The 15089-nt window shown below is 58.5% G+C and overlaps 2 protein-coding genes across 2 annotated transcripts in view; both read left to right on the plus strand.

The window, feature by feature from the left end:
• C13H19orf85 (chromosome 13 C19orf85 homolog) overlaps positions 1-3978 on the plus strand; it is a 6067-nt gene extending 2089 nt beyond the window's left edge. The window contains exon 2 of the mRNA XM_046681732.1: positions 3522-3978. Within this exon, the coding sequence (XP_046537688.1) occupies positions 3522-3978 (457 nt within the window). The remainder of the gene's footprint in view (positions 1-3521) is intronic.
• Positions 3979-5318: 1340 nt separating this feature from the next.
• ISOC2 (isochorismatase domain containing 2) lies at positions 5319-12763 on the plus strand. The gene is made up of 7 exons (XM_046680176.1): positions 5319-5474; positions 9025-9103; positions 9639-9776; positions 9902-10111; positions 10418-10488; positions 10630-10747; positions 12368-12763. The coding sequence occupies exons 3-7, from the start codon at positions 9642-9644 to the stop codon at positions 12446-12448; spliced, it is 615 nt and encodes a 204-aa protein (XP_046536132.1). The 5' UTR covers positions 5319-5474; positions 9025-9103; positions 9639-9641; the 3' UTR covers positions 12449-12763.
• The last annotated feature ends 2326 nt before the right edge of the window (positions 12764-15089 follow it).

Here is a 15089-nt window from a genome sequence, read left to right on the forward strand (position 1 = left end):
ATGATGGTGATGGTGATGATGATGATGATGGTGATGGCAATGGTGGTGATGATGATGGGGATGATAGTGGTGATGGTGATGATGGTGGTGGTGATGATGGTGATGGTGGTGATGACAGTGATTATGATGGTGATGATGATGATAGTGGTGATGGTGATGATGATGATAATGATGGCAATCACGGTAGCTAACACTTGTCTGACACTTAATATGTGCCAGGCACTGTTCCAAGCACTTTAGTATTAACTCAACTTACAATGAGTAGGAACTGTGTAATCCCCCACAGTAATCCTAGAAGGTAGGTGCTATTACACCTTAATTTTCAGATGAGGAAACTGAGGCACGGAGAGGTAGAGTGACCTGCCCAAGGATCTGCTTTTCTGGAAGTAGGTTGCTCCTCCCAGCCAGCCCGGGACCTTGCCCCAGGAGGTCTTGGAACCAAATCTGAGTGAATGGGAGCCTGGTCCAGCCTGCCCCCTGCCCCCACACCACATGCCCCCTTCCACCAGGACGCCCAGCCCTGGTCATTTCCAAAAGGCTTACCTCCACCATCCCACACACCCACCATTGAGGGGGAAAACAGCTTCCCAAACAGGGCCCAGCCCTGTGTTCCAGAGCTGGCCTTCTGACCCCTTGTCATCTGCTCCACGACCCCTCCCCATCTTCAGCCCCCATCGGGGTTCCCTCCCCACCCCCTATCTGGCCCTCTCACCTCCCAGGTTCCCCGTCTGTCCTCCATGACTGACGCCTCCATGGTCCCCGGGGCCAGCTTCTCTGCTGTAGCATCCCGGACACCCCACCCCCTATGCCAGCTCTGCCACATGCTCCCCGGGGACCCGGGTTGCCTACAAGTGGCCTCGAGGAAGCCCTCGACGGAGCCAGGAAGCTCTGGAGCACATTCCTCCGGGCACCCAGGCTCAGCCTGAGGAAATCCAGGTCAGAGGCAAGCTGTCCTCAGCATCTTCCCGCCCACATCCTGCTCCTCCCTCAGGTCCCCTCAGGCCCTGCTCCCTCAGGAGCCCTCTCCCACCCGGCCATATGAAGTTTTGACCTATAGCAAAGTCAAGACAGCTGTCTGATGCAGTAGTTCTCAGGAGGTGGTCCCCAGACCAGCAGCACCTGCACCTCCGTGTCACCTGGGAATGCATTAGAAACACAAATTCTCTGACCCCACCCCGGAGCTGCAGAACCAGAAGCTCTGGGGCCCAGGAACCTGTGTTTTTACCAGCCCTGCAGGTGTCCTGTTGTGTGCTGGCCTAAGGATCACTCATGAGCCATCGTTTCAATTTTACTGTCCATAACATCTTAGCATATTTCCTTCATCTATATCTTTTTTTTTTAAACAGTAGCTCTCCCCCACCCCTTTTTTTTTTTGGTGAGGAAGATTGGCCCCGAGCTAACACAAGTTGCCAATCATCCTCTTTTTTTTTCTCCTCAAAGCCCCAGCACATAGTTGTATATCCTAGTTGTAGATCCTTCTAATTCTTCTATGTGGGACGCCACCTCAGCATGGCTTGACAAGTGGTGCTAGGTCTGTGCCCAGGATCCAAACAGGTGAACCCTGAGCCACCGAAGCAGAACACGTGAACTTAACTACTGGGCTGGCCCCCATCTATATCTTAAAAATAGTTTAAATTGCAAATGTCATGACTCTCAGGCCCTAATGTCATTATATTTAGTTTGTTCAAGTCGGGAACTATAATTTGCATGCGATTGTTACAAATCTTAAGTCAGTCCCTCTGTCTCTGCCTGTGTCTCAATCTCTCTCTCTCTCTCTCTCCCTCCATTTAACCTCACCTCCCGCGTCTGAAAGTCTCCCCGGGCGCTCAGAGCATGGCTATCCTCCTTGGCATCCAGGACGATGTCAGAGTCGCAGCTCTCCCTACTTTATTTAAGAGCCAGATATATAGTCTTTTCTTGTGGCAAAATACACGTAACATGAAATTCACCATTTTGACCATCTTAAAGTGTACGATTCAGGGGCATTTCATGCATTCATAATGTTTTGCAACCATCACCTCTATCTTGTTCCAGAACATTCTCATCACCCGAAAAGGAGACCCCGTGTCCATTATAGTCATTCCCCATCTCCCCTCCCTCTAGCACCTGGCAACCGCCAATCGCTGTCTCCAGGGATTTGCCTATTCTGGACATTTCCTATGAGCAGAATCACATGATATTAGATACACTGTTGGGACCGCCCCGTGGCCCAGTGGTTAAGTGCACACATTCTGCTTCAGCGGCCTGGGGTTCACTAGTTTGGATCCCGGGTACAGACATGGCACCACTTGTCAAGCCATGCTGTGGTAGGCATCCCACATATAAAGTAGAGGAAGATGGGCACGGACGTTAGCTCAGGGCCAGTCTTCCTCAGCAAACAGAGAAGGATTGGCAGCAGATGTTAGCTCAGGGCTAATCTTCCTCAAAAAAATAAATAAATAAGATCCACCGTTAAGTAAACCTTTTTATGGAAGTTTAACACACGTACAAAATGAGGCCCACGTCGTCCGTGTAGACTGGGATGGATTCTCCCAAAGGGAGCCCACTAAGGTAACCCGCACTCGGATCCAGGAGCCGGCGCTCACAGTGCCTCCCTCCTCCCCATGAGCCGCCGTGCTCATTTCCCTCACTGCCCATCAGTCAGCCTGTTTGGGGACTTTGTTTAAATGGAGTCAGGCAGCTACTGATGGCGAGTCTCAGCATCCCGCGTGTGCGTGGACTCGCTGGAACTGCCATCGTCAAACACCGCAGGCCAGACTTTCCCACGACTCTGGAGGCCAATGTCCGAGGGCGAGGTGTGGGCAGGGCTGGTTCCTTCAGAGGCCTCCCTCCTGGGCATGTAGATGGTGGTCCCTCCGCGTGTGTCCTGATCTCCACTCAGAGGATTTGAGACGCTATTTTAACCTGAAGAGTCTACCTCCAAATACAGACACATTCTGAGAGCCTGGGGGTCAGGACTTCAACATACGAATTTTAGGGGGACACAGTTCAGCCCCTGACAGCTTGTGAGATCCGTCCATCTCGTTGCTGAGGGGGTGGGAATCCTGGGAGAGACCAGTGCAGTGGCTACTGCAGTCATCCAGGTGGGAGACACTAAGAGCTGGGCAGATTCAAGAGCTGTTCAGGCAGTCAATGCCACAGAGAGTCAATGTTACACACGCACCGCCAGCCCTCAGTGCGTCTTTATGTGAGATTTTTCTTTGAAGGCACCCTTTCCTGGAGACAGTTTTTATGTTTCTATATTAGAATATGGTCCTAATAAATCTACACTTCAAAAAAGTTCTTAGTGCTGGATTAGATGTGCTGCCTTGTGCAGTGCACAACCCCCACAGCTGTTCAGAGCTTTCCCTACGAAAGGGATCAGAAAGATTGACTGTCAGACTCAAGAAAACGGACCTGGGGTCAGGGAGGTTAGCAAAGAAAAGAAACATAGGGAGAGAGAGAAGGGACAAACCACTCCTGGATGGCAGACAGGAGGGGACTCCTCCACGGTCATCCAGCTAATGCCCATCTCTCTGCAGGCAGTTTGCCAAGATCGAGGCTGCCACCCAGCGCCTGGCCCTAACTATCCTGTCCCAGGAGGCACCTCCCCAGCGACGGCTGCCCCAAAGACCGCCCCCACCTCCTCCATCCCCCTTCCTGGGGGTGGCCTGCGCTGTGGCCCCCACTGAGGTGCCCCTTGCCGGCCCCAGCCTGAGCCTTGCTGTCCTGGATGCCTCCACCCTGGACCTCTTCGATGACATTGCACTCACCCCAGAGTGTCCCTCAGTGCCATCTGACCTGTCCCATTCTGCTGTGGGGCAGCCAGACCTGAGGCAGGCCCCACATTTCTCTGATTCCTTGCCTCTGACCCCACATACCCTTCGGGGAGGGGACGAGTTCTTGGCTCCCGAGGGGGGTTGGGTGGGCCAGTGGGAGGTGCCTTGTGCCTGGGATTCTCAGGAGGTCCCTGAGGGCTGGGGAATCTGCTCCCCATGATGCCCAATCTCAACCCAGCCTAGGCCCTGGACAAACCAGAGGCCCCCGTGACAGCTCTTCAGCCACCCCCGGGGAGACCCCTCTCCGTCCACTCCCTCCTGGCAGCCCCTGGGGAAAGAGACCAAGCCCAGACTCCCACCTCTGACCACGGCCTCAGGGGGCTTCTGCAGGGTCCAGCGCGCCACCTCTGCCTCCTCTGGGGACCCCCTCACTCTCTCCACCCCCCACCTTCTCCCTTCTTCCTTCAAAGCCCCATCTCCTCGGCGTCTGTCGCTCCTGCTTCCCCTCACCCTCGCTCACCTCTGCCTGATGTCTGGTCTTGTCTCATTTACTCCCAAGGACTTACTGAGCACCTGTTGTGTGCCAGGCCCAGGTCTAGGTGCTGAGGATTCAGCAGCAAATAAAACAGACACAATCTCTGCCCTCGTGGAGTTCACGTTTGGGGGGCGTGGGGGGCGGAGAACTGATAATAAATGAGGACACGGACACATTATACAATTTTAAAATGCAAGATAAATTTCTGATTTCCGATTGGAATTAGTGCTGTACAGAAAATAGAACAGCGACCTGATGGAGTGGCTATTTGACATCTGGTGATCAGGAAAGGCCCTGAATGGTGGGAAGGTCTGGGGTGCAGGCAGAGGCAACAGCACATGCAAAGGCCCTGAGGTGGGGCCTTGGCGGAACAGCAAGAGAGCCAGCGTGGCTGGAGTGGACAGGGGGAGAATGGTAAGAGGTGAGGCCCCAGTTAACAAAGGCAGACCATGAATTGGGAGTCGTTTGGATTTTATTCCAAGACTGATGGGAAATTCTCTCTGTCTTTCTCTCAACCCCCTTTCTAAGCACAGAGTCTAAACAGTACAAGCCCCACCCTACGAGGCAGGTGCTGTACAAATGGGGAAACTGAGGCTGCACAGAGCACAGACTGAGCTGGGTGGAAAGGGACTGAGGTTCCCGGAAGGTGCTTGGGTCTCTTTGTAAGTTTCTGTCTCTAGACAGAGGAGACAGGGTTCGAACCCCACGCCTGCCCTCGCCCTGGGCACGGCCCTCCCTCCTTTACCCTCTCGGCCTCAGTGGTCTGGCGGGTACGATGCTGCGGGCCGCAACCCACCTTCCCCGCTGGACCCCGCGTTCTCTGCAGCCGCATCACCGCTCGGCCCCGGGCCCGCCACTCACGCTCTCCGCGGCTTCCCATTGGTCGAACGCGTTGCCTTCCCGCCCCCCTCCCCCACCCGGCGGGCCAATCACGTCCTCAAGACTGACAGGCGCCCCCTCCAAGGAGGGCGAAGCAGCGCCTCTTGCGATTGGCCGGGAACGGGGTAGGGAGGAGGGCGGAGCTGGGGCGAGCGCCGATTGGGCGGCTCCGTCTGGGTGGGCAGGACGTGGACGGTCCAGGGGTCGCGGGAGCTGGCCAAGTGTCGCAACCCGGGAAAACAGCGACCCGACCCGAGTACTCGGTTGTAGGACCTGAGAGGTGCAAGTCCGGACTCCGAGAGGTGAGTATCTCCCAGGCCCCACCTGCCGAGGGGCGGGCCGGGCTCGAACCCGGCGCCTTCTGGATAAGGCCTCCCGCCCGCGCTGCCGGGGACCAACCTTACCGCCCGAGGCTCTGCCAGGACGTCCCGGCCGAGGTCACACGGCCAGGGGGAGGACTCCGGCCCGGGCTCTGCGGAGCTGGCTGGCCAGGGACTCGAACCCGCCGCGGGTCGCGCCCGCCGCCTCTGCACCCCTGGCCAAGTTCTGCTTCATCCCTGCGGGGTGGGTGGGTCTGACCCCCACTTCTCCGAGGAGGAAACTGAGGCCCAGACAGTGTGAAACTTGTCCAGGGTTACACAGCCAGGGAGTCCGGGCTGCAGGGCTGGGTCCCCCGAGCCCGCGAGCTCACATGGGGGATCTAAGCAGCCCCACCCGCCCCCCAAGTTGACGCCCACTTCAGGCCGCTCCTCCTCCAGCCTCGGGTTCGCTCCGACCCCCGAGCTCCGCCTTGGACCTTCTCATCACTCCCCACGACGCCCCCAAATCTGTCTTGAGCCCAGATTCCCTCCCCACGTTCACACACACACACTCCCCCCGCCCCCCAGCACCAAATTTTTTCGTCTTCTCCCAAAAATTATTCCCCTCCCCAGGGCCCCAATTAGTCCCTGGGACCTGCCACTCACCAGACGGAAACCTGGGGGTTTTCCTTCGCCCCCCACAGCCAGTCCCACCTGCCCCCTGAATCTCTCCCCCCTCCTCTCTGTGCCCTCTGCCTGAATAGGAGCCCAGGCCTCACCCTTGCCCCCCGGACCCCAGCCCCAGCTTTCTCCTTGGCCTCCGCTCCAGTCCAGCCTCACAGTGGCCAGGGAGGGCTCCTTGGTTTGTTTTAGCTTTTGAAAACTTTTTATGGAAGTATATGACATATGCAGGTAAACCTACAAATGGCAAATACACAGCTCGGGGGCCGGCCGGTGGCGCAGCGGTTAAGTGCGCGCGTTCCGCTTCAGCGGTCCAGTTCGCCGGTTTGGATCCCGGGTGCGGACGTGGCACCGCTTGGCACGCCATGCTGTGGTAGGCGTCCGGCATATGAAGTAGGGGAAGATGGATGTTAGCTCAGAGCCAGTCTTCCTCAGCAAAAAGAGGAGGATTGGCAGTAGATGTTAGCTCAGGGCTAATCTTCCTCAAAAAACAAACAAACAAATACACAGCTCAAATAAGTTTTCACGAAGCCAATGCTCTGGTGGAAACAGCATCCAAATCCAGAGGTCGAACATCTCCCACACCCCGAATTCCTCTTGTACCCTCTTCTTCACTGTCCCCCAAGGATAACCATTATCATAACTTCAACGCCACAGATTGGTTTTGCGGGTTTCTCCTTTTAGGTAACTATTTTATTGTGATGTATTTATCCCTGGCTGGACAACCTGTTACACACTGTCCACAGTTCAGAAGGAGAAGCGTACGCGATAGTCAAATCTCCTTCAGGCTCTGTCCTCGTGACCAGTTCTGCCGTCTGAACTATCTGTTCTTATCTGCCTGCTGGAGACGGCACATGTGGACACAAGCCGTACACACAGCTTTTCTTTCTTTTTTTTGGCACGAGTGGGAGCACTGCCATACACACTGTTCTGCTTTTTTTTTTTTTTTTTCCCACTGTTACCATCTCTTGGACACCTTTCCATATTGTTACTTAAAGAGCATCCTTGTAATTTTCCTGGCTGCAAGGAATTCCGTAGTATGGATATACCGCGACCTCTGTAACCGGTACTCTCGCCTTGGGCGTTTAGACGTGTTTCTACTCCTTTCTCTGCCGTAGAGGCGCGCAGTGAATAAGCTTGTGTCGTTTCACACGGATGTCTCTAGGATAAATCCTTAGCAGCGAGTGTTCTGGGTCAGAAGGTTCGCGGGTCTATAATATGGAGAAATGTGGCCACATAGTCTCCCCCGGGGCTCTCCAGGGGTCTCCTGCCAGCCCCAGGGGCTGCGGACGTTCCGGGCCGCATCTGACCCTCCCTCCCGTGTCCTGAAGAGTTAACACGGTGAGTGGGAGCGAGAAGGGCTCTCCACGTGGAGCGGCCCCCCGGGCAGAAGCCAGGAGGTGGCGCATGGCCGGCGGCGGCCGGGGTGTCCCCAGCGCCTGGTGGGCGGGGTTACATCTCAATCCTGAGGACAGACGGCAGCCACGGGGGCGGGGCTGAGGCAGGGGAGGAGCCGATTGGCCGGGCCTTCCCCGCGGGGCGGGGCGGGGGCGGGGAGGCGGGCGCCGATTGGGCGGCTCGGTCTGGGTGGGCGGGACGTCAGCTCTGGGTTTCCTGAAAGACTTTTCTCTCTCCGCTTCCTCCTGGAGAACTGCCGACTCTGCCAAGATAGATCAGGTTCCCTAGAAGTCCGCCACTGATCACAGTTGTAATTATGTGATTAATTAATTCAGTGTGGTTTTGTTCTTGAGGGAATTTCCGTGCCATTTTTTTCACTGAGAGAAAATTCACCATTTCCAACCATCCACTAGCTTTTAAATTTCAGATACGTCGCTCATAGGAAACATTTTCTATGGTAGATGTGTTCGGCTGAAAGAAAAGTCATAAACACCTGTGTGTGCTCCCCACCCAGATGTAAAACTTGCCCTGAATGTTAGCCCTCCACAGGGTGGGTCCCCAGGGTGTCCTGTGTCCCAAATAAATTAACAGATAAGTGAGTGAACACGCAGAGGGAGAAGGAGCTACAGACAAGAGCCCAGCTGGGACCCCCAGTAGTGCAGCAACTCAGGGACCCAGGGACACAAGCCCCTCCGGGGACACGGGTGAAGACCTGCTGAGACTGGAAACCCCAGAGCCCAGGGCCCCAGATGCTGGGAGACGGGGCCACTCTGACCTGGAGGCGGGTGCACCTCTCGTCGCTGGGCACCTTGGGCAAGTCCTGGCCCCGGGCCAGGGTGTCCTCCCCTGTAAGGGCTCCACCAGGCCTGCCTGTTCTTTTTCTTTTTTCAAAATTGTGGCAAAATATACATAACATAAAATTTACCATTGTAACCACTTAAAGTATAGAATTAGGGGCCGGCCCGCGGCCGAGTGGTTAAGCTCACTCGCTCCGCTTATGCGGCACCGGGTTTTGCCGGTTCGGGTCCTGGGCATGGACATGGCACTGCTCATCAAGCCATGCTGAGGCGGCATCCCACATGCCACAACTAGAAGGACCCACAACTAAAAATATACAACTATGTACCAGGGGGCTTTGGGGAAAAAAAGGGGAAAAAAATCTAAAATTATAGAATTAAGTGGCATTTAACTACATTCATGATGTCGTGCAACCACCACTACTTTCTAGTTCAAGAACGTTTTCATCTCCCCAAATGGAAGCTCTGTACCCATTAGGCAGTCCCACCCCATGCCCTGAGTCACTGGCGACCGCCAGTCCGCTTCCTGTCTCTGTGGGTTTGATCATTGTGGACATTTCATATAAATGCACTTATACAATGAGTGGCCTTTAGTGACTGGCCTCTCTCACTGAGCACGCTGCTTCTGAGTTTCCTCCATGAAGCAGCATGTACCAGCGCTTCACTCCTTCCTACAGCTGGATAACACTCCACTGCACGGGGCCCCAGCCTTTCCATCTAAGACCTGGAGGGCCCTTCAGCCGGTGCACTTGACACGTGAGTAAACTGATTTCAGAGGCTCGAAACTCCAGAGCACTGCCCCCCACCCAGGCCAGGCCCAGGACGGGGGTGGTGCTGCCCAGAGAAGGCAGCTCCTGCCCCGCTCCCTCTGTTACCAGCAGTGGGCCGTTGGGCAGTCACTTCCCTGCTTGGCCTTGGTTTCCTCCTGGGCTGAGTGAGGATCACAGTTGGAGCGATTGGGGGTGGGGAGGGGGGCAGCCGGTATTGTTGACACCCAGTCGGCTCCAAGAAGGAGAAGCCTTCCCAGGGCTCCAGGAGAGTGGGGCTGGGAGCACAGGGGCAGACAAGGTCAGAGAAGGCTTCCTGGGGAAGTGACCTCCCGGCCAAATAGGACACATTGAGAAAGAAGTACCTCCAGGCCCAGGGAACAGCAGATGCGAAGGCCTGCAGGTGGGAGGACAGAAGTTTGCAAAGCACCTTGCAGACTGAAAGGGTCTGCTAAGTACATGGACCCTGGACATGCAGAGGGGTCCCCTCCCCGCCTGACCTTGGCCCCTCTGCCCACCCCCAGGACATGGCAGCTATGAAGCCCAGCCTGGGCCGAGTCCTCCCTGGATCGTCCATCCTATTCCTGTGTGACATGCAGGAGAAGTTCCGCCATGTCATGTACTTCCCCCAGATTGTCTCTATGGCCGCCCGCATGCTCAAGGTATGGGCCCCTCCTCCCTCAGACCCAGGCATCCTGGCCCCCAGCCCCTCCTCCCCAAGACCAGGAGCCTGAGCCCCCAGACCCCTCCCTTGGGCTCAGGCCCTTGTTCCCCTTCCCCAGTACAGGTGGCCCGGATGCTGGAGATACCAGCCGTGCTGACGGAGCAGTACCCACAAGGCCTGGGCCCCACAGTGCCTGAGCTGGGGGCTGAGGGCCTGCGGGCGCTGCCCAAAACCTGCCTCAGCATGGTGCCTGTGGTGCGGCAGGAGCTGGACGCACGGCCCCAGCTGCGTTCTGTGCTCCTCTGTGGCATTGAGGCACAGGCCTGCATCTTGGTGAGACCCTGGCTGACCCTTGGGAACCCCCGTTCTCACCTGGGACCCCCCTCATCCTAAAAAGGATATCCTTTCCTGACCCAGAACCCTCTAACCTCCCAGCAAGACCCCCTTCCTACCCATGATCCCCCTTCTGACCTGGAACCTTCATCGTCTCTCAGGACCCCTCTCCTTACCTGGGGCACCCCCCCACTGGGGGGTCCTGCCCTGATCTGAGCCTCCCTCATCCACATCCTGGCTCCCCAGTCCCTCACCAGGGACCTCTGTTCTTGTCTGGGGTTGACCCTGACCTCTCTCTGCCCCCAGAACACAGCCCTGGACCTCCTGGACCGGGGGCTGCAGGTCCACGTGGTGGTGGATGCCTGCTCCTCCCGCAGGTAGGAGGGTCCTGCCAAGGGATGGGTGCATGTGGGGTATGGGCGGGGTGCCCAGGAAGAACCAGGGGACAAGATCTCTGCCAAGTTTGCCAGTGTCTGGGTGTCCAAGCCGCGGCACCGACACCCTCTCTCCCACTGCAGCCAGGTGGACCGGCTGGTGGCACTGGCCCGGATGCGGCAGAGCGGGGCCTTCCTCTCCACCAGTGAAGGGCTCATTCTGCAGCTTATGGGTGATGCCGCCCACCCCCGTTTCAAAGAGGTACTGGCCCCCCAACCCTCCCCGCCTCCCATATAAATGGCAGATATCTCTTCAGTACCCACCACATATTCGTGGAATACATCCTGGAACGCAGCAGCCTGCCACCTCCAAGGGGACTAAGTTTAGTGGGGGAGGCCCCATCAACACCATAAATCAGTGAAAGGAGAAGCTGTCAGGTGGCCATGAGAACTGTGGAGAGAGAGAAGGTGGGGGAGGGAATCAGAGGTGTCGGGGTGTAATGGAGGGGTTGCACACGGTGGTCCAGAGGCCTCCTGGGAGAAAGTGACTTCAGAGGGAGGTGAGGATGGGAGCAAGCCAGGCAGGCACGGGGAAGAACAGTCCAGTGGAGACTCCGTAGATGGGCGCCCCTTGACCTGCTCCACCCATCCCCTCCCCGCCCTCCACCAGTCTCCATACCTACCACCCAAGTGACCTTCCTAGTGCCCAGGTCTGACCAGGTAGCCACTGCTGCTTCATACCCTTGGCCCTCAGGATAGCGGGACATGCCCAAACTTGACATTCCCAGCCCTCTGAGGTCTGCACCTTTCCCTCCTCTTAGTTCAGTTCTGTTGAGCTTTCATTGAGCACCTGCTGTGTGCCAGCCACCGTGGCAGGTCCCGGGGCAAGAGCAAAGCCAATCTGTTCAATTACACTTTGTGGCCTGGAGCTGGGGAGGGGATGTGGGGAGCGTGTGAGAAATAAGGTGGGGGCCAGAAGCAGGGAGGCCCCTCCTGGGGGTGGCCTTGAAGCAGAGATTTGAAGGGGAAGGAGCAGCCAGGCATCCAAGTGTTCCTGGCAGAGGGAACGGCTAGGGCAAGGGCCTGGAGATGGCACTGTGCCTGCCTTATTCAAGGACCCCTAGTGGGGCATGGTGAGCGCAGGGGCAGTGTGGGAGGAGGGGAGGCAGGGAGGAGCCAGCGTGACTCTTCCCGAAGATTTGGGATTTTAGAAGATTTCAGATTTTAGCGATGGATGGGCAGCCACGGGGTTTTGCGCAGGGGAGCTGGCCATGGTCAGCTCTGCAGTGTGGTGCTCGGTGGCCAATGGCTTTGGGCAGGTGGCAGGAAGGAGGAAGACCAGAGTGGAGGCAGTGGGGATGCAGGCTTTGCTTATTTTTATTTTTCACTTTCTGGAGGTAAGCTGATGGTTACAATGTAGGAGAAGGCAGCTTGAGAGAGGCTCCAAGTTTTCAGCTCAAGCAGCTGTGCTCATGCTGTCTGCTGATTGGGGGAGGATGATGAGTTTGAGAGGTCAAGTGACAACTGACATCTAAGAGGCAGCTGGATAAATAAGTCTGGAGTTGAGCGGCAAGGCGGGCTGGATTTTGGAGTTGATGGATGGGAGAGGTGAGATTACTCAAGAAGAAGCCTCAGGACAGAGCCCTCACCCTTAGTGGTCCAAGCCAGCAAAGTTGACCAAGATGGCAGGCGATCAGGTGCTAACCCAGGCAGCTATGGTGAAAGAGAGGCCCCAGGAAAACTTTTGAGACGCGGGAATGGTTGGTCTGACCAGTTGCTGCCTAGAGGGCAAGGGACATGAAAATAGAGAAGTGTCCCTTGGATCTGTCCTCCAAGTGATGGGGACCCTCACTCTTCCCTGACTTCCCCTCTTTCCCTACAGATCCAGAAGATCCTCAAGGAGCCGGTCCCGGACACTGGGTTGCTGGGCCTCTTCCAAGGCCAGAACCCCCTCTTCCAGTGAACTCCTGACCCTGCCTGGAGGGGAGACCACCCTCCTGTCACTGGGATGGGGGAAGCGCTTTCCCCCCATCCTTGGATCCCAAGAGTGGTGCAATCCACCGGGAGTACCGCCCCCTCGGGAGGGGAGGCGGGTGCTGCCTTGCCATTGGGTGACAGCTCCCGGAAATGCAAATGAGTCTCCTGGAAGCTGGGCGGGAGTTGGCCGAGCCGAGCTGGAGGCGGGGCTCGGCCCCGGGCCACTTCAAGGGGCGGGAAAGGGAGGGGGAGTCACAGACTGTGTGGGACCCGGACTCGCGGAATAAACAATTGATGTGGCTGTGGACCGAACCATTCTTGGCTTTGGGGGGTATCCTGGGGGCGACTGGGGGCTGCAGGCGGGGGGAGGAGGGGTCCCCAGCAGGTGGGGAGGGGGAGCTGCCTCTTCTTAGCTCCAAGCCGGCGCGAGGCAAAGGCGAGGGCTGGCCACTGTCACATCTGCACGGAAGCCGGCGCGCATCTGCTCGGAAAGGAACTGCCGGCCCGGGTCGCCCTACACGCTGCCGGCCGCCCCCCCCCACCAGCGCGCGCGCACGCCCTGCCCGGCTGGCTCGCAGACACGCGCTCGCTCTGCCTCCCCCGGCCGGCCCCCCACGCCGCCGCCACCCCTGACTCCCCAAGGGTCCCGCATCCGGAAAGTGAGGTGAGCGTGACCGCACCCTGGTGCAGAGGGGGAAACTGAGGCACGGGGGTGCTGGGGACGGGGAGGAAGGAAGAGACAGGCATGCGGATGCATGGATGAATGCATGGAAAGACAGCTTCATCTAAGTGGTCCCTGCTCCTCTAAGACGCAGAAGCCCGGGGTTCCACATGGGGGGCTCCCAGAATTCTGCAGCCCACTTGGAAATCTGGGAGTCGGGACTCTACGGACCCCCCAGTCAGGACCCCTGAGCCCCTTGAGATTCGCACTCCTTGCACCCCCCAACCTTTGGTTTAAACCTTGGGGACCTAAAAAGGCAACCTCTGAGTCCCCCAGGGACCCAGGCGTCAGAGCTCTCAGCCAGCCCGCCCCCCACTGGGGAATCAGAGCCCCCCAACCCTGGATCCCAGAGCCCTCCCAGAAGGCCCGGTCCCCGAGCCCCAGGCGTCGGAGTGCCCAGCACCCCTCTCCCCAGGGACCTGGGAGTCCCGGCCTCCCCCTTGCTCCAGGAGCCCCTGGGACCCGGCGTCTGCGCCCCCGGCCCCCGCCTTCCGGATCCAGGTGTCCCCCCTCCTCACCCCCCCAGCCTGAATCTTCGCGTCTCGGAGGCCGCGCTCGAGTCGCCATGGCAACAGGAGTCTATTTTGCGCTGGGAACACACAGCTCCCGCCGCCGCGCCCCCCCACCCGCCCCTCCACCCGGCCTGAGTGAGAGTAGGGGGCCCTGAGAGGGAGGTGAGGGTCCGGGGGTGGGGGAGACACAGAGACACTCAGAGAAGAGATATGTAGACAGCCAACCTGGAGAGAGACACAGATGGAGACATGGAGTCAGAGAGGTAGAGAAATGGGGGTGAGGAGACGGGGCGGGGGGCGCACAGAGACGGGATGTGGAGACTGAGACCGAGACCGGGCAAAGGGAAGGAGAGAAATCAATGCTAGCGCAGAAAATTGAGGCTCCGACAAGGGGCCAGCGAGAGATGGAGACCCTGGGACAGAGACGCAGAGAGGCGATGAGACACGTAGAGAGAAACACAGGCTACGAGAGACCGTGACCGGCGGCGGATCCCGTCCGAGACCAGAGACCCGCCGGCGGGCCCGGGGAGGGGCGGTGGAGGCCGGGTCCCGGCTGGAGACCTGGACCGGGAGACACAGAGACACCCAGAGACGGAGAGACACGCGAGACGGGAGCGCCTGGGCGGGGCGCAGGGGCCGGGCCGGGCCGGCCGCGGGAGTGCGTCGGCAGGGTCTGCATCTCTCCCGCGGTCCCGCCTCCAGGATCGCCCACCTGCCGCCCCGCATCCGGACCCCTCCCCTCCGCCCTCCCCTGTCCCACCTGCGGCCCGCCTCCTCGGGAACCCAGCGCCTGCCGCCTCTGGCCTGCTTCCAGCATCCCCACCCCATCCGACCCTCGCCCACATCTTCCTAGAAGCCCCTCCCTTCGCACTCGGAACCCCCGCCCCCAGCCTCCCCCGCCTTACCCACCAAGCAGCCTCCGCCCCCCTCCGCCACCACGCGCGCCGCCCCCAGTGCCCAACACCGGGAAAGGGCTTCTGACTCTTTCTCTGCGTCCCTGTCGCCCTCTCTCTCTGGGTCCCTGTCCCCCTCTCTTTGAGTCCCTGTCCCCCTCTCTTTGAGTCCCTGTCTCCCTCTCTCTCTGAGTCTCTGTCCCCCACTCTGGGTCCCTGTCCCACCGGGTACCTGTCCAGGTCTCCCTCTGGGTCCCTGTCCGCCTCTCTCTGGGTCCCTGTCCCCCTCTCTCTGGCTCCTTATCCCCCTCTCTCTGGGTCCCTGTCCCCCTTTCTCTGGGCCCCTGTCCCCCTCTCTCTCTGGGTCCCTGTCCCTCTCTCTCTGGGTCCCTGTCCCCCTCTCCCTGGGTCCCTGTCCCCCTCTCTCTCTGAGTCCCTGTCCCCCTCTCTCTCGGGGTCCCTGTCCCCTCTCTCTGGGTCCCTGTCCCCCTCTCTCTGGGT

The sequence above is a fragment of the Equus quagga genome, chromosome 13, assembly GCF_021613505.1.
Source record: "Equus quagga isolate Etosha38 chromosome 13, UCLA_HA_Equagga_1.0, whole genome shotgun sequence".
Lineage (NCBI taxonomy): Eukaryota > Metazoa > Chordata > Mammalia > Perissodactyla > Equidae > Equus > Equus quagga.